This window comes from Pleurodeles waltl, chromosome 11 (genome assembly GCF_031143425.1).
Source record: "Pleurodeles waltl isolate 20211129_DDA chromosome 11, aPleWal1.hap1.20221129, whole genome shotgun sequence".
Lineage (NCBI taxonomy): Eukaryota > Metazoa > Chordata > Amphibia > Caudata > Salamandridae > Pleurodeles > Pleurodeles waltl.
In genome coordinates this window covers 914,401,830-914,421,079 of record NC_090450.1, presented here as the reverse complement: position 1 = coordinate 914,421,079, position 19,250 = coordinate 914,401,830, and the positions used below count along the sequence as shown (strand labels likewise).

The 19,250-nt window shown below is 41.7% G+C and overlaps 1 protein-coding gene and 1 long non-coding RNA gene across 4 annotated transcripts in view; one reads left to right on the top strand and one right to left on the bottom strand.

Annotated features, from left to right (window-relative positions):
• The window catches only part of LOC138265228 (uncharacterized), a 288,749-nt gene that overhangs the window by 128,285 nt on the left and 141,214 nt on the right, over window positions 1-19,250 (bottom strand). The gene's annotated exons all lie outside the window — the stretch shown is intronic.
• CAMKK2 (calcium/calmodulin dependent protein kinase kinase 2) overlaps window positions 1-19,250 on the top strand; it is a 255,254-nt gene that overhangs the window by 123,884 nt on the left and 112,120 nt on the right. For all 3 annotated transcript variants that reach the window (XM_069214894.1, XM_069214893.1, XM_069214896.1), the window contains exon 2: window positions 2,958-3,545. In XM_069214894.1, the coding sequence (XP_069070995.1) occupies window positions 3,015-3,545 (531 nt within the window). In that variant the 5' untranslated portion in view covers window positions 2,958-3,014. The remainder of the gene's footprint in view (window positions 1-2,957; window positions 3,546-19,250) is intronic.

The following is a 19,250-nucleotide window of genomic DNA, read 5'->3' as shown; positions in this document are numbered from 1 at the left end:
TGAGGTTAATAGATGGATGAGCCTGAACTAGCTTAAAATGAGTGGCGACAAAACAGAGATTTTGCTTTTTGCCTCTAGCAGGGATTTGTGGAGTGCACGCTGGTGGCCATCAGTGTGCAGAGACCCACCTGCCCCCATTAGCTCCACTAAAAAATATCTTTGATAATGGCCTATCCTTCAAAACGCAGGTTAATTCGATTACCAAAGCCTGTTTCTGGACTCTTGAAATTCTGAAAAACTTTTTCCATACTTACAAAAGGAGCTCAGAATTACGGTGTCCCTTGCTCTAGTGATCTCTAAATTGGATTATTGTAATGCTTTAATGCTTAATATTGACAAAACCTTGCTCAGTAAACTCCAATTAATTCAGAATACAGCAGCCCATCTAATACCAGATCTTCCCCGCTCAGCCTCGGCTAGTGGTAGTCTGAGATAGCTACATTGTTTACCGGTCAAGAAGCGCATTATCTTTAAAACAATATGTCTGACACATAAGTCCTTATACATGCGCGGACCTGAATACTTGACCTCACATTTACGCTGGCATGTTCCAAGTCATCGCTTAGATCAACAGGACGTTACCTGGTCAATGTTCCTCGCACTCGTAAGGTCAGATGGGACGATAAAGCATTCATAGTGTCTGCTGCCAAACACTGGAATTTGCTCCCCATGATAATCAGGAAGGAACATAGACCCTCATTACGATCCTGGCGGTATTTTGGAGAAGAATACTGCCAACAGGCTGGCGGTACTCTTCCCCAAAATATGACATTGGGGGTTTGGCTCAAGCCAAACCGCCAATGTACCACTCCGTCCGCCAGGGCAGTAACAGCTGCAGTCTCGAGCCAGGCGGCCGTCACTGTCCCACCTGCGGGATAATGACCCCGCCTACCACCATGGTTTTTGTGGCTTCCTTACCGCCACAAAAACCATGGCGGTAGGCACTGTCAGTGACAGGGAATTAATTCCCTGTCAATGATAGGGGTCTCCCCCGCCACCCTCCCCAGAACACCGCCAGGCCGTATCATGGGTCATGATACAGTCTGCGGCAGTCTACTGGCGTGGTGCTGCTGCTGGCAGCCACGCCACCTTACCGCCATCCGCCGCCATGGCTGCAGCCGGCATTCCACCATCGTTCTGGCGGAATTCCTGCAACGGTCATAATATGGCAGACGGTAGGTAGCCGCGGTGACGGTGTTTTGGCGGCCGTCGAGCGGCGGTAGGTGGTCAATACCGCCGTAGACATAATGAGGCCCATAATTTGTGGTCCTTTAAGAAGCAACTAAAGACCTGGCTTTTTCCTCAGTAATCTTATTCCTTTTCTTCTCTGTGTCTCCTTTGGTCACTCTACTCACTGTTGCTTAGCGCTTCGATGCTACGGCCGAATGCGCTTTATAAATACAAAAATACAAATACAAGCACATTTTATGGATGTCATAAAAAATCTTTATGTGTTCACATTTCGATATACATATTACGGATGGTTGCGGTAAAATATGAATGCCTTGAAGAAGCAATAGTATGACTGGCGAACCATGTTGGCATTGTGTGTGGTAATTCCTGCTCTGTTAAACATCTTGGAACCAATGTAAGGATCTAATGTGAATGAACATGAACATTTATTAGGATGATGAATCTGAGTTTATTTTTTGTGAGAAAGAAATATGTAAAACATGGTTGCAACATAAAATAATTTGACAATTTAAGAATCATCAGATACATTACGCTCCCATACAGCAAAATCAACAATTTGATGAGTGATCAATTTGAGGTGCACCTACTTAGCCTTGTGTTGTTTACAGAAAAAGGTATGACTTTCTATGTTACCACCCACTCACCCTCGTTCCTTTCCTCCCTGACAATCCTTTTGATGCTCCCTCTGGCTTGGAGTGGGCTTGCTGGAGGCTCTGTGGGAACAATGCTGCACATGACATCAGAACCTTCAGGCTTACCAGGTCCATGCACAATTAGTTCAGAATTCAACACCAAAACGTGGACCTAATGAGCTTCTGAGACTTGGGAGCTATTTACCTATATTTGTTATTGCTGCAGATGAATATAGTGTCCACCCTCCTTGGTTTTTTTTCAGCTTTTTGTATGCACCACCCCTGCTAATCCACTCTCGCCCATTACCTGCCTCTGTCCCTTCAGCCTCCTGATCTCTTTCCACTTACATTGCCACCTGAGCCCCAGGCAGACCTTAGTAGAGACCTCAAAAGTGGGAGCCTACGTTTTTGTGGTGTAGTGGTTATCATGTACACATCACACGTGAATTTTGTAACCAGGCAGAAGTATCAACTTGTGCCAGATTTTTGAAGGATACTAAAATAAAAGATCATAGAAGGTTCCTAAGAGTCTTGGAGAATTGATTAATGCGATGAACTATATACTTCCAGGAATATTTAAGGTCTCTATTCAAAATATCTGGCAAACAGGCCCACTACAATTTGTTCATCAGTTATTTTAGTAGAATGGGATTAAAAGATTCTCAGATCTTTAAGTACAGTATGGAATTCCGAGTCAGTATTAAAAAAAAAAAATTGTAGATTTACAATTTATTTAGTTCTTCCATTAACCCTGCATGGACCGACTCCCTAAAATGTGTGGAATGGTCTAACATCATTATAAATTTTCTGCTGACTGCTGTCCCAGCCATTATTTGCCCCTCTCAAATTTAGGCTCTGGACTGTGTCTCAACCCTCTAGCAGAGGGGGAGGATGCTTAATTCCTGTAATAATTTTTGTTAGAAAGCTATAATGACATATTCAAGACAGATAATCATGGCCCACCCAAATCTGTACTCCTAGGTACTTACATTTCAATTCAAAGTTCCACAACATTGTTTTGTTTCATACCAAAAAGACCAACATATTCAAAGTGGTAGCTCACACATGTATGCACTAAGGCACAGCCTGTATTTTTTTTTCTGTTAATATATTTATTGTTGTTTCTTTCAGATTTGAAATCTCCTACAGACAAAAGGGAGCAGTTTGGATGAAGCTGGGACGTACACCATGTCATCATGTGTTTCAGCTAGGCTTACAGCGGAGAGGCCCATTTGCCAGGATGAAAACTGCCTTGAGGTCACGAACCAACCTGACGTTGTCTGCAGTTTCTCATCAATGAACCTTGACCTCGGCATGGAGTCTTTCATTGTGGTCACCGAGTATGACCAAAACCCTCCTGACGGGGCTCAGGGCCAGAATGGACAGAAGAACATGGAACATGGAAGCATGGAACATTGCTCGGACTCAACAACTTCTGACTTGGGCCTGCTTACTGAGCTGGGCGTCATCCAGGACACTCTTCCGGACCTCTTGGAAGAGCCAAAAGGATCCAGAGGCAAACTGACCATGTCCAACCGGAAATTGTCTTTGCAAGAGCGATCTCAGTCAGCTCCATCATGCAGTGGTACTGTGGACATGAACGGGCGATATATTTATCCATCCCTCCCGTATTCCCCAGTGACGTCGCCTCATTCCTCTCCTCGGTTGCCACGGAGACCAACAGTAGAATCTCACAGGGTCTCGATCACAGGTTTCCAGGTAGGAGGAATAGTCATGCAAGATTTACCACATTATTGTACAACTATAGATGTGTTAGCTTTTGAGCTTTTGTGATGAGCAGATGCATTAAAGGCGACCTCCACTTCCCAATGCAGTAACGTTTGTCAAGCTACGCATTACATTTCAGACCCACTTCCTATTTTCTTCGTTTTGTTGCTTTTTATGTACAAAATGCCGCTTTCCTCAGACCACCCATGCTTTTCTCTGAAGGGTGACCTCGCTGCTGTCTCTCAAAATTAAAAAGGCGAAGATAAAACATCTTACCTAATTTTGTATGGATATGTATTGTTCTCTCCATGTTTGTAATGTAGTTAGGAGTTCACTGTTGTATGTTTTTCAAATATTCTTGGTGTAGTATAAAGGTGAAAAACAACTAATTGCCATTAATAGACAAGACATAATATTTCCTACAAGGTTGCAGAAACTTATCACTTGTGCTAAGCAACCATGAAAACTCTTCATTCCAAACTTCATTATAAAACATCTATTGCACCTGCCTCGTCCATAGGCAAGGGATGCCAAGAACATCTTGTTAGGGGTGTGCAAAGTGAAGATTTTTCTACCAAATATTTGATGTGATTAAAAACACAAATCTTATGTCGGCTGTCTCCGTGATCAATGTTCATTACCCTGGGACAGAAGGGTCATCAGTGGAGAACAAGGAGTACCGGCTGCAAAAACATTATAAGAGCAAAGAAGTTCACTTTTGCTGCCGTAATGTATATGAACGCTGCACCTCCTTCCCTTCTGTGACGTCATTTCCCACATGCAATACTAAGGAAGTACGCAAAATGGAGGCCAGCCTAAGCAAACACAAACGCTTACTTTGTGGTAAAAAACAAAAACATAACGTACATAAAAAGAGTTTTTTTATAGACCCTGGAAAAGCTAAACCATTAACATTAATCAGCACCATATTTCATTTTAATAAAAAGTGCGTCTTCAGTTTATAGAACAGTGTTGCCAAACTGCAGTGTGATCTAAATGTTGGCTCTTTACCTAATATGCAGATTTTGCAAGTAGAATCATGCCTAAATAGTAGGAGACATCCAAATATGGCAAAAATACGTTTGGCAGTGTCTGCAGTGCCCTCTAGGCACTTTACCCTGGCAGAGAAATACCAGCCAGTATTTTTCAATCTATCTGTACACGCAGCCGTCTTCTGCCGTGTTTTACATATTTTGGAGGCCAAACCTTTCCTTTGAAAAAGCTTGGGAATGGATAAGGGAACATATTCTGTCACACGTGCAAACGTAGGCGCCCATTATGGGTTTTGTGTAATTCTCAATTTGGTTATATTCTCAATTATTCGGACACTCCCTACACTAGCTAAAAGGTGAAGGAATGTCTAGGTGGGAAATGGCCTAGAGAGGGAAAATTGTTGTGCTGTTCACAATTTCCCAGGTAAACCCCCATTTTTTAGGAGACCATCTGTAGCAAACTTTAAATCTCGTGATGTTTCTGCCTCCTAGAATTATAGAAACCTGTAGTATTGGAACCACAGGAATACGGATGTGCTATTTCTGATCGACCCGTGGTTACAGACCTGCCATAGACCCAGCAACTTTCAGCTCCAAAGATCTTAATGTTAAGTATTCGTCGTGGTACAGGTAAGTACTTCCTGAGGCCCCCACACATTGCCAATCCCCTCCCATTACCCCGGGGTGGCACAGTAACAGGGACTTATGACTTGATATTTATATGAGCTGGCTTTTCAGACTTACAGATCACCGCAAACATGGCACACAAATCACCGCAAACATGGTACACAAATCACCGCAAACATGGTACACAAATCACCGCAAACATGGTACTTCTTTTCCTGATATTAATAGCTGTGGATTTCTGCTTAGGTTCTACCTTTCTGCCCAAAAGTATTTTAAAACTTGAACTTTAGACGCTCATATGTGAACAATTTATTTGGGAAACAACGTAGCTGACTATTTAGTGCAAGCTGCTGATGGTAGGATGGTTGGGAAGTGCATTCAGAGAGTAGGCCATAATTGTCAACAGTGGACTAGCTCAAAGAAAACCACAAGGTGCTAAATTTTCATTTTTGAGAACCTAATGTAATACTTAGGTTGTGAAAGGAAACGAGGTTATACTGATCTGCAATTAGCAAGATTTTGTATTGGGATTCGAAGTTAAATATACGTATTTTATTGGTTAAATTCTTCCATCAGCGATGTAGCCAGGTCAAGTGAGCAACCTTGCTGCAGAACTTTTGAGCTAAGATGTCAGGTGTGGAAATCTATCCCCTCTAATCTCCTCTAGCTCTCTTGACTTGACACATGCTGCCAGTGTTGGGACTGTATCAATGAAAGTACAGGTCACTTTTCTGGCAACCCTGGTTTCTGTTGCAAGCTCCCTTTTCTGCCAATACTTTTTTGAGTGTAATTAAAAACTACAATTTAAAAAGGCTATTATTGATTCACAAATTCTACAGCTGCTATCTTTAGACTTCAGGAACCTGGATGGTCACTGGCATGAACTTTCTGAAGGCTCATATCCCTGTGGCAGCACCCAGGTTCTGCCAAAATTAAGTGAAAATTTTTGCAGAAGTTCCTTAAAGGGAAGAGCACCAGATTCTGAATTACTCTGTAAGCGTGCACCAGGAAGCACATCAGCAAGGAAAAACGCAAAATTAACAGTTTCATCCAAATTAATTATTTTACATGATGCACTAGAAACATACATTTATGCTGTTTCTCCCTGTCTTGTAAGCCAGCAAGATATAATTTGGCATGCTGGTATCCCTGTTGGAATGGATGGTGGAAAGGATGGTGACCACAGACCGACCAACCAGCTAGGCTTCACTCGTTCCTGCAGGGCACCAACCACTGTACTGTGGAACGTCAGGTCTGTATTGAAGACCTGGCAGTCTCTCATTAGCATGTGGAAGGGGATTTTCTGGATCAGCAGCTCAGTGGGCTTCTGGTAATGACGAATCTCAAGGAGTGCTACAGTGTCAGGCCAGCAACCATGAAGCTTTTCACACCTTCAGTAGAGGGAGCAATCTTCCTCGCTGCTTGGTTTCCAGCTGCTTCGGGAGGCCTTCCCACCAGTGAATTAATGAGCCGTCTGCTTTATTCTGGCTACAGCTTTGCTTCAGTGCATCACTGCCTCGAGCTGTACATATTTAACTAAACCCTGATAGTCTTCCAACTACTAGGTCTTTCTTACACTCATCAATTAAACCACCTCCTTTGTTGCAGCCTAGTAAAGAGCCACGCTCAGTTAGGACTGCCGTGCTGAATTGAATCTTATTCAGTCTTTGCTTACAATTAGTGGGTTCATGTTTGCCTCTTTCTTCTCAAGGATGGTCACAGAGTGGCTACTTTGATTTATCAACCTGTATTACCCACAACTCAGTCCCTCAAGACTCAATTGGACTAGTCTGAGTCCCATGGAAGTGGTGGGGGCGGGTACATCATTGTAAAGCCACAGTGACAACAATAATCATTGGCATGTTCCTTTTCCCAACCATAAATTCTACCATAATAGTTATGTACATTACTACCTGGCACCACGGCTCGCACAAAGAGCTTCAGGTACACACAGGAGATTTCTGTCACATTGTCCAAATATGACACACACTTAAAGTACATGAGTGACATCCATTCCGGGCATTATGGATTTTTCACCATCATTCGATGACCACTTGTACATTATCTCATCCCTGGGAATTAAGTTGTTTTTAATTGCGCTCAGGAGGAAAACAAGAATGAAACCGAAAATGGTTGTGATGTTGGCCTGATTTATCGTCCACAGTCATTCCATTAAACATTCCCTGAGTACCACGGGGCCGATCTGGGGCTAGGTGGATCTAAAGGTACTAATGGCTTGTGTTTTTGCCTAGGTGACTAAATAGATGTTTCATCCTTGCTTCAAGAGTGATCTGGTGCTCATGTACCTGCTTAACACTGCTTTGACAAAGATGATTGTCACATAAAGGGGAATGTCCTAAGTAGCCGATGAAGAATGAATGCTCCCGACCCGCATTGTTTCTCTGGGTATTGCTACTGTTTGACCACTTGCTTAAGTAATTAGCCTTCTGATAGTGTGAATGAGTGCATGTTAGTTCATTGAAGTGAGCTGCAGAGCCGATATTCATTTACATATGGTAAAGTAATTTTGAAGGTATTTCACCTTCATCAATAGAAAAGCAGCAAAAAAGACTGTGCCTGCCTGTTTAACTATTGCATTAATTATTGATGTGCTAGCCTTGACAGAGTAGGATATGGGCCACTTGTCGCATGAGACAAGACATGTAGCAAGTGTTCATCTTGGTATGGTTGCCATGGATACAGTAAGTGGCTTTATTTGGGATCGTAAAGTGGTGCCTGCAACCATTTATGATGAAACAGGTATGTATCACAGTCTTCGGTGAAGGGGTTTGTCAGAGCACAGAGGCTTTCATAAGCAGACTTTTAAGCCAGAAGAAAGAATCCATTCTAGGACACAGGCTAGTCTCCCAGCATGGATTCTGTCCAGGTCAGCGGTACAAAAACAGTAGCAATTGACGTTAGAGAACAGGGCTGGAAGGAGAGGTGTAGTGGGGAGGTTTTGCTACTGGTAATATTTGACCTTTGGCCTACATTTGATATCATATTTAATTTCGTCTTGGTAGAAAGGCTAGTTTGGGGTGCAAATTTAAAATGGATCCACTCATTCCAGGTTGATAGGCAGTGAAAAGCACATATTGTGCCTATGAGACAGCTGTCTTTTCATGTGAATGCAGAGTTCCCCACTGCTCGTCATTATGACCTTACGCTTGAATGTATACATTAGTCCAATGCAAAATTTGTTGTTGGAGTGAGGTGTGGGCTTTCAAAATTATGCAGATGACACACTGTTGTTCTTTCAATAAAAGGACTTTGTTATGGCCTAAAGTTATTTTACTGCAATAAAAGAGCAGGTGAACATTGTCTGATTCAAAAAAATGTGATGTCTAGATTGCATCTGAAATATAAGCAAACAAACATTGGCATAGCCAATGGGTCTCTCCTTTGGGACCTTTCAAGTGTTTAATCATGCAGCACATTATACTGGGTGCTGCACTGCCATGGATTGAAGAGCTATACAGTTGCTACACACAACCCTAAAAAAATGCCAATTTTCTTGGAGAGAGGATGTGGCATAACATTTATAGCTGCTGACTTTGGAACTGGGAAACTGGGTTCCAGTCTCAGCGTTGTGGCCTTCCACTGAGTTAATTTTTTTTATAGAAAACTTAAGTTTCAATCCAAGGAGCAGTTGGTTGAAAAATGTACAATAATATGAAACATGAAGCGTGGTGCTGAGCCGCATGCGCTCCGAAAGCGTATCAGGAATTAAAGTTTGTTTACACATGCATACACAACTACATACTGGTTGGCAAATAGCTGAGTGCGTTTCCCCGGACATGAGCCAAGTGCCCCAAAATGAACCATTGCGGAAATGGAGCAGAACCCAAGCAGGAAACTAACAAAACAAGCTGAGGCCAAAGAAAAAGTAGTGCGTCGACACTAACCTAAATGGGCGATCGTGCAATAATCCAAGTAACAGGGTCAGTCTCCAGGGCAGGAACAAAACAGCCAAAAGGCGGGACAAAAGTAAAGCATTTGCCAAAGAAACTAAAGGAATTTTGAAAAGCAGGCCAAGGAACTAATTAAAGTGATGGGCTTGTGACGGGTGTGGTGAAAGCCCACAGTGGAAGATTGCAGCATGTCGAGAGACAGTGCATGTGCACTGCCTGCACTCGACCTAAAAGAATATAACTATAGAAGCTATGGGAGTTGCTTTAGGTCCTACATCATCTATGAATCTATTGATTGATTTAGTAACAGAAAAATGTTGCTGCAATATCCATAGTGTGGACTTCAGCCTGATCAAGAAAAGGAGGAGAAAGTCAAAGTAGCAAAAGCCAGATCCCACGTAAGTTATTGTAATATGCAGTTTCTCAGTTGTACGAAAAAGCTGATAATAGAGTACAAAGTATCCAAAAAGCAGTGGGCGGAATTGGGCAACAATGCCTAGAAAAAAATATTACATGGACTTCTCTATCTCCCAGTTGGTAAAATGATCTCCTTCAAGTCAACCATTCTAATTTACGGGTACTTGCGGCTCGTCTGCTCCATTTTGCATTCACAATCTGAGTGTTACTCTTTTGAAATTTTCTCGGTAGTGAGGCTAAAGGTTGTATTGTAGCTACTGCTAGTGAAAACCAAGTATTTATCAGTAGTTTTGCAGCGCAAACTCAACTGGGAAACGGTATGGCTTTTTACACTGGAAAGGATACAAGATCAAGTGAATGACACAGTGAGATTCCACTTACATTCAACATATTTTTAGGCTTAGGTAGACTAAGGGCCAGAAATACTTAGATATTCACAAAAACCCATGTACAAATAAGTGTATTACACATTTTGCAATTTCCAGGGGGTTGCAAATAGACTTACCTCATGAATATTAATGAGGTAGATCTCTGTTTGCGATTCATTGGGAATCGCAAAAATCACAGGTATGGTGGCCTGCTGGGCTCAGCAGACCACCATGTCTGTGATTACTTGTAAATAAAGCAATCTTATTTTTTGATAATGCAGCCTGTTATCCTTAAAGGAAAACGGGATATGTTTAAAAAAAATACAAGTTTTCTTTCCATTTTATAAGAGTAGGCGGTGGTCCACAGTGAGACCAATGCCTGCTCCTAAAAAATGACTTACAAAAACTCACAAAGGGGAAGAAGCCCCTTTGAGACCCCTTTCCATTTGCAAATGGGTTACCACCTACTTGAAATAGGGGTTAAAAAGCAAATGATTCTGATTTGGTTTTAAGAAGGGACGCCGTAAACACACCTCTTCCTAACACCAAATGGCAAACCAATTTGCGATTCGATAATAGGTTCCCAAATCAGAAATAGGGCTTTTTACATTTAAAAAAGCCCTTCTGCGTTCGCAAATGGGCTGATTCTGTGAATTTGCCTGTTTGTGAACACAAAAGCGCTTTGTACATATAGAGGAATGTGTTTGAGAAAAAGGGATGTATTTGTCAGGTGTAGAAATCTGAAATGCAAACTAAGTTCCCATAGTTGTCCAATATAGGGCAAAAAGACAGGGTATGGAATTGCAAAATTTGCGAGAGTATACAAAAATGAGTAAGGGGTTTGTTAAAAAGAGTAGAGGATAACAATGTGAGTTGTATGGATGCTACAAGCATTTCTGACGGTGCAGGGTGAGGCTGAAAATATCCAGTCCTCCATATTGATTGATTGTTGTAAATGGGCAAATATAAAAGGGATTATCTGATTTCGTTTCAATATACAGCTTAATTCCATAATTGATGTTTGCACAAATAAGAAAGTATGTTAATCTACATTTGCTGGTGTTTATTCTGTGATGACTGGGGGGAGGGTCTTAAAATAGAACTGTTTTTGTAAACTGTGGAGTAAAGAGGTAGGAGGGACAAAGGCGGCACTCCCAGAATCATTTTTATCTATTTATCTATTTCTATGTTCCAAGACAGTGTCTCATGGAAATAAAATCTATGCAAACACATCTGAAAACACAGCATCAATAGAAATAAAATTCACAAAACAAACACCTTTCAAAATATAGTCAAAGGATCTCATTACAAGTTTGGCGGTCGGAATGATCCGACTACCAAACCCACAGGGGGGAGGCTGCCATCATACCAGCGGCCTCCCCCCATTCGTGTTACGATGTTTCCCTCGGAGTGACCAGCAGTGCCACAGCACAACAGCATCCTCGGAATGCACACTGCAGACAGTGTGCATTCCTAGGGTGTTGGCAGGACTCTGCACTGTCCATTACATGGGCAGTGCAGGCCCCCCTGTGGACCCCAGCGCTGGCTTTCTGCCAGCTTTTTCATGGCGGAAAGAGGACTCGCGATCAACAAGGTGGTGCTGAACACAACTCCGACCGCCACCACTCACCCCACCAGGATCCATGACCCTGGCGGTGGCCCCCTGGTGGTCCGACCACCAGGGTTGTAATCTGACAGTCGGACTACCAGGAGTGCGACGGTCCGACCACCACCACAGGTTTGGCAGTCCTCAGACTGCCAAGCTCATGATAGGGCCCAAAGTATGTTACAAATTGCAACAGGCACCTAAAATTCATCCAGTGTACTATAAAATAGAGTTTATAAGTTCTGCAGTCATTACTAATGCCAATGACATGTGCAATAAGATTTCATAAACAACTTTCAAGACCAGAGCTTTTAGCTAATAATTCAACCTCTCTTACTTTCCAAACAACTAAGGTGGAACAAAGTTATACAATAGAATGTTTAATATTCAAAACTTTTCAAAACTTTGGTTTGGACTTGATTACCAATTAGAAGATAAGTTTGTCTTTTATATAAAGCACCTCTGCAATTCCAATGTCTAAATATTTTCAGAAAAAAACAGAAGGGCAGGTAGGAAAAGATGTCCAAACTGAGAACTTAGGAAGAGATGGTGCTGCTTGAATGAATTCCTCTAATCCACTGAGGTACAACTCTTCCCAAAGTCCATATGTTTTATCTTGATTGTGCCCTTAGCAGGAGAGGGGTATTTGTGTAGATGACTGGGTGAGAAGTTACAAACTAGATATTAAGAAAAAGGGCTACCTGATTGGAAAATCCGGTTTGGGAATTTGAAGGAAGTGATAACTGCATCCCTAACCTTTAGTCCTAGCATCAGTGTCGCCTTGTCCTAGAGTCCTTGTCTCTTGCTGAGTGAACAAGTATTGGCATCTCTTAGTCATAGTGTATGTGTCTCTTTTTGCCCCAGTGGCCTTGCCTCTCTCAGTCTCAGTGTATCAGTCTGCCTGTCCTGTAGTCCTACTGTCTGTGACTCCAAGCCCCAGTGCCCCTTTCTCGCTCACTCTCTCTCTCTCTGTCACTGTACCAGCCTCTCCATCTTGTAGTCCTCGCGTACGTGTCTTTCCGTCCCAATGTCTTTGTCTCTCAAGGCTGGATTGTCTATGATTCCCTATCATGCTACTCATCTCTCCCTATAGTCCTCCAGTTACAGTGTCCATGTCTCATTCTTCACTGTCTCCTTTCCTGTGTTGCTATTTCTGTCTCCCATTGTCAATATCTCCCTACCCCAAAACCTTACTCCTGTCCCTCTGTCCATTTCTTGACCACATATGTGCGTCTTCCTGTCCCAGTGGCCATGTCTTCCTGTTTCAATAGCTGTTTCAGTCATTCTCGGTGACCCGCATACCCTGCCTTGTCCCAGTCTCCCTTTCCCTAGATCTGTTTAATCCAAGAGCCTGTTTGTCACTGTCCCTTGTTTCCTTGCCAGGACTCTTATCTCCTTGTGCCAGAGTCAGTCTGTCCATACCCCAGTGTATGTATTCTCTGTTCCTATTTTATGTTTGATGTTGTGAAAAATAATGAGGTCCAGGCGGCCCTGGAAGAAAAGAGGATAACTAATGCGATCATGAATTGTGCTAAGGTCAACCTGCAGCTTATTCAGACTCTTGCACTAGCTGTGGCACAAGGAAAGAGGAAGGGAACGTGTGGGAGGAGTGATTCCACAGTGCAATGACGGGGACAAAATTAATCTCTTCATTCGCAGTCATTCATTTAAAGAATGTCACACTTCTAATGGTAAGCTGTTCCCTAGAAATTTAATATGGTAAATTATTCAGTTAGAGAGTGCCAGCTCCATCCACTTTAAAAAATGAGCCATCACTGCGAATAACTTAGACACTGCCTTCCCTCACAAGTCAGAATAACAGGCAACTTTGACTGGAAATTAAGAGTAATCTTAATGGTTGTAAGGCGGCTCTCCAAGTGGAGGTGATGTGCCTCATAGCATAACCTTATAACAATTTGGAAAACCCCGGCGGACGGCGGTAAAATGGAGTAAAGTACTGCCAACAGGCTGGTGGTACTTTTCCCCATATTAAGACATTGGCGGTTTGGCTCAAGCCAAACCGTCAATGTACCACACTGTCTACCACGGCGGTAACGACCGCCGGGTTGGAGACTTTAGTCTCCAGCCAGGCGGCCATCACTAGCCCACCCACAGGATTATGACCCCGCCTACCGCCATGGTTTTCGTGCTTCCTTACCACCACGAAAACCACGGCGGTAGGCACCATCAGTGACAGGGAATTTCTTCCCTGTCACTGGTAGGGGTCTTCCCCACACCCCTCCCCCTCCCCAGCTTTCCCCCACCCCACACCTCTCCAGACCCCCCCCACAACATACAGGCACCTTCACTTACCAATGAACACATGCATACACACACTCATACCCACATTCATCCACACATGCATACATCCATTCACACACACATCCAAACACTGACATACATACATGCACAAGCATGCACACAACACAACATACACGCACTCATACATCCATACATGCACACACAGACAACACTCATCACACACCTGCACAGACATACACCCCCACACACCACACCTCACTCCCCTGTCGGAGCACCCGACTTACCTGATGTCATGGGGTCCTCCGGCAGGAGACGGGACGGGGCGCTGCTGCCAGCAGCAGCGTCTGCCAGCAGATCTCTGCCAGGCCGTATCATGGGTCTACTGGCGTGGCACTACTGCTGGCAGCAGCTCCACCTTACCGCCATCCGCCGGCATGACCACAGCCTGATTTCCGCCATTCTTCTGGCGGAAATCCTTCTGACGGCTGGTAGCCACGGCGACGGTCTTTTGGCGGCCGTTGTCGCGGCGGTAGGCGGTATATACCGCCAATGTTATAATGAGGGCCTCTGTCTTTCACATTGTTGGTAATGCCTGGACCACAGCTAGCTCTGCATTGGTAAGTGTGTGTCTTTAAGCATTTGGCTGTGTGGAATGGCAATAAGAGAAAGAAGGATTACTTTTTTTTACCCTTAAATCCATCACTAGGAGAAAGGATGTGGAAGTAGGAGGTGCAGCTGATGATGAGTCCCTACAGATGGCTGCAATAATGGAGTTGTTTGTCACCACCCACAGCATTGATGTATAGAAGATTTCTGTTTTGGGCCATCTGGAGGCCATTCAAACCAGACAGCAGATCATTGAGAAACAGATGCTTGTGATGTCTGCCCTGGATAAGGATCAGGAATATCCCAAGAAGTTTAAAGACTGTGCTGTTACTGCCCCCGGTCAACTTGAGTCCAAAGTCAACTCACTAAAGGACATAGTGAGGGTGTTCTACTTGAGGATTCTGGGATTCCCGACAGGTGTGAAAGAACTTCTGAGAATTATACAGTGACATTTATGTGCTATGCTGGATGATAGTTAGGCAGACAGGGTATATGTAGACAGTGGTCTACATGGTGTAGGTGGTCAGGCTTTCACATGAGGTCCATCAGAGCTTTCAAGAAGAGAATGAAACCCTTTTTTGAGTTGGGGAATGCTACAGATAGGGACTTGCTTTTAAGTGCAGCAGTAGAAATGGTGATCTTCTTGGTGTTATGATTATCATGTTATCGCCATTAATGTCCCGTCACCTGTGATCCCTGGTGGATAATACTAAGGGCTTAATTACGACATTGGTGATCCTCCATGTAGCGGTGGACCACCCTGCTCCCGGTCGGTCCACCAGGGGACTTCCGTGCCCACCAGGAACATGGTTCCCGACAGGCTGATGGCGGTCGGAGTCGTAGTCAGCCACGGTGGTGCTGAGGTCAGCGGGACTTGTAGGGACTTCAGAAGCCAGAGTTACTTTTCTTCATAGAAAGCATGCTTTACCCATAGACTTGGAGGGCACAGGAACATAAGTCTTTGCAGTATTTACCTTGCATTTCAGGTATCCGAGTTTCTAAAACGCCCTACCAGTGATAGATATGAATGAAAGTCACATGGGCCTCAGTTGATGTAAACCTTGTCTTCTGTGCTACGTTGAAGACTCTCTGTTTATCTTCATTATGTTCAAGTATATCAGTGTTAGGTCGCTTTGCTTCTAAATCCTTACATATGATTCAGTGTGCTAGGGTCTGCTGCGTTATGGATCCTATATAAATGATGTTAGGTGTGAAAAGGTGTGGTCTAGTATGATGTTATTTTATGCAATTGGGTCTTCTGTACAGTAGTCTTATGAAATCATTAAAATATTAATAACTTATGTTTAAATAACTTTTTAGTGTACACCTGCCATTCTTTAGCATTTTAATTAACAGATATTACTATCCTGCCCCTAAAAGATTTCACAATGTTTTATTGCAGCCGTTGTAAGTTCAGGAGAATCACTACACTGATAACTGGTTAAACAGCTAGATTTTCAAGACATTTTGAAATTTAAGATTCATTCACGGTAGCTATAGGTGGTTGTATATTGAGAAAAACATATTGACATACACAAATATCTCCCCAAAATATCAAAACCTAAATATCACCACCTTATGCTAAAACTGTAAGGATATAAATATTGATGACAAAAACATAGCAGAACAAATATCTAAAATACAACAATATAAAAAGTAAATAAAGACATACTAAATATCGACTTTCCATTAAAACTAAGGAAACGTAACAATCACTATAATATCAGAACACCGGAATAGCAACTTAATTCTAAATAAAACAAATAATATTGCATTAAATATATATACCCATGTAAAAAAATAAGTTAAAATAAAATTAATATACATACAATATATAATGAAAACAATAATTTGTGTTTACTATAAATGGTGCAAATAAAACAATTCAAGCTAGTTTTCAACCAACCTATCAAAAACACTAACAAATAGAAACTCTTTTCCAATTTAAAAAAAGTATAAAGAGGCCACAAAATGCAAAACAAAATGGTTACCGAAGAATAACAACAGCAGTACAGTGTCACTCTGCTGGATTGCAACGCTACGAAAGAAGTTTTCAACACTTTAAAGAACCACTAAATATTATAAAGTAAGTTTGACAATAAATCTAGCAAAAATAATACAAATCTAAAACTACGTTAAGATAACAAGAAACAGTATGCTACAGATTTATGTCTCAAACATACAGATGCATCCTCTACAAGAAGAACAAGCATTTGCAATGCAATGGGTCTTGCGTTTGCTCATGTTAGAGCTATTGGCATTTTAAATTCGTAACTGGCCTTTTCTTGCCACATAAATTGAAAATGAAAAGTAAAACAGTTGAGTGAGCCGATTCGAAGCGCCACGGCCGCCATGACCGCGGAGGAGAGACACAAAAAGAAAAAGAAGTTCGCTCACAGTCAAACATATCGACACAAGTGCAATTATCCATTTAACAGGGCCGATAGCCAAGGGGGTAACAAAACGTAAAGCATTTGCCAATGATAACAAAGGAGTTTCGAAAGTCAAGCCCATGAACGCATGATGGTAATGGGCGTGGTTAATAGCCCACAGATAGATTACAAGCCACTTGCGCACTCCTCCTAAAAACTGCTAAAAGCCAAAGAAAATAGAGCTATGGACACCAAATTACAAAACAGACCACCTCAAAGGCCAGGATTGTAACTAAAGTACAAAACTAAAATTAAAGTAAAAATCATGCTAAAGATATTTAAACAAATAAAACAAAAAAAATTCCTAAGTTTCAAATAATAAAATAAACCAACACAACTAAAATATCCCTTCCTTTCAACAGACTGCAACAAACTAAAACTGTGCCAAATGTTTAAAATGTTTGAAAAAAACAATTAAAAGATTTCTGGAAAAAAACAAAAAACTAAAACTGTGCCGAAAACAACACTAAAAAGGCTGCAAAGCAAACATTTACAACTAAAGCCAAGTAAAGACAACATCCATAACTTATGATAAAATGAGCAGCTGCGATCTCAAAATGTTAAATATAATAACACGCTAAAAAAACAAATATATAATTTTTATATTTTAAAACTCACATATAAAATGTCAGGAACAGCAAAATACATCAAATCCCCAAAAGGGAAACTGTTATTAAATTATAGAGGATGTCATTAGTAAGGAGAGTACCACCAATGAGAAAACACAGAAAATGTACCAAATTGTTTTTAAATGCATGCTTTCAGGGCTAAAACTTAAAACTGAATTAGTCGAAACCGTTAGTGAACTTAACTATCCCCCTAATATTACTGTTCTAGAGGTTAGAAATATGAGCTTAGAAGAGCCAACAGGAATAATTCTTCAAAATATTATACCAAACATTCCTGAATAGGCAATAGTCCTAAATCCCTGGTGTACCATACCTAAAAAGAAGAAGTGCCAGAACATGTAGAACAGCGAGTAAAACACCAGTAGCATCTAAAAATATGAAGAAGTAGACATACCCCAACACTTGTTAGCCCAACATAAAATGGACACCTTTTTATTATATGACAACCTCAATAATGATAAAGGCATTACCATTTATGCTTTCAGTACCAATTTACAAACTTTAAAGCAGGGGTCTTCAACAGGTCTATTGCAAGCTACCAGTAGCTCGCTGGATGCCTCTGGGTGGCTCGTAAATGAAAACTGCCTGTCTGTCAATTTGAGGTTGCAACACCCAACTGTTAAGACACCACTTTAAAAAGATCTGCTTTTGATTCTGTAAGGCTGGGGATGCTAATTATGGGGGCATAGCAGCACAGCCGATTGCGAAAAATGATCATTCTTTGGCGTTATGCTTTAGCTTCTTCATTCATAGGTGCATGTTAGAACTTAACCTGCACTATGAATGTAAAAGCTAATGTGAAATACTTTCGGTTTTGCAAGATTGTTTGTCGTGCACCTCAGCAGAGTGCTAGAACTAAGTTTCTTTCTCTTTCTCTAGCGCTTCTTTTTCTCCTTTGATTCTCTCTTTTTCTAATTTCCTTCTCTTTTGCATCAGTCTTATCTCAACTGCCCTTTTCTTTTTCTCCTTTCCTTCTTTTTCTTTTCTGTATTTCCTCTATTCTTTTCCTTCTCCCCTTTGTTCCGATCACTCTATCCTTCCATTCCACCTACTCTTTTTTCGCTTTTCCTTCTCTTTTCTCATGTCTCTTGTTTCTCCTTTCCTTCCTTGTTTGCTCCTTTCTCCTCTTCCTTTCTCCTTCTGAGTCTTTTGTTCTCATTAATTATTTATTTTTCTCCTTTCCTTCTCTCAGTTTCTACTTTCTAGCTCCCACATTTCTCCTCCTTCTCTCCTTTTTACCACCCTTTCTCTCATTTCCCTCTATTTGTCCATTCTCTCTTTCCCTTTTCTGAATTTTTCTTTTCTCGAATTTTTCATTTTCTTCAGCTTTTCTCCATTCCCTTGATTCTTGTCTTCTGAATTCCTTCTTACATTTCCTCCTTTAAGTGTTTCTGTTCCTTCTCTTCTTGTTATGCTTTTCTTCTCTGCTTCTCTTTTTAAGGCTTTCATTCTTTCACTTTCCTTGTGATGCCCCTCTCCTTTCTCGTCTCCTATTTTCATCCTCTTGTTTTTCTCCATTCTTTCTCCTATTTTCTTTTCCCATTTGTCTCCTAGATATTTTCTTTGGTTTCCTTCTCTCCAGCATCCTTAACTGTGCCCCATTTACTCTTTTCCCCTTCCCTTCTTCTCTTCCTGTACTTTCATTATTTTCCATTTCTCTGTTGCAACTTTTTCTTCTTTCATCTTTCTCCTCCTTCATTTCTTTCCTTCCTACATAATGTTTTCCAACATTTCTGCCACCCCTTCATGCAGTGAATTAAGTTTCATGTTTGCCTGGCATGTAATGCCCTTGAGAATAGGGGTGGCTGCAGAAATATTGTTACTTGCAGAAGGCTATGAAGTGTAC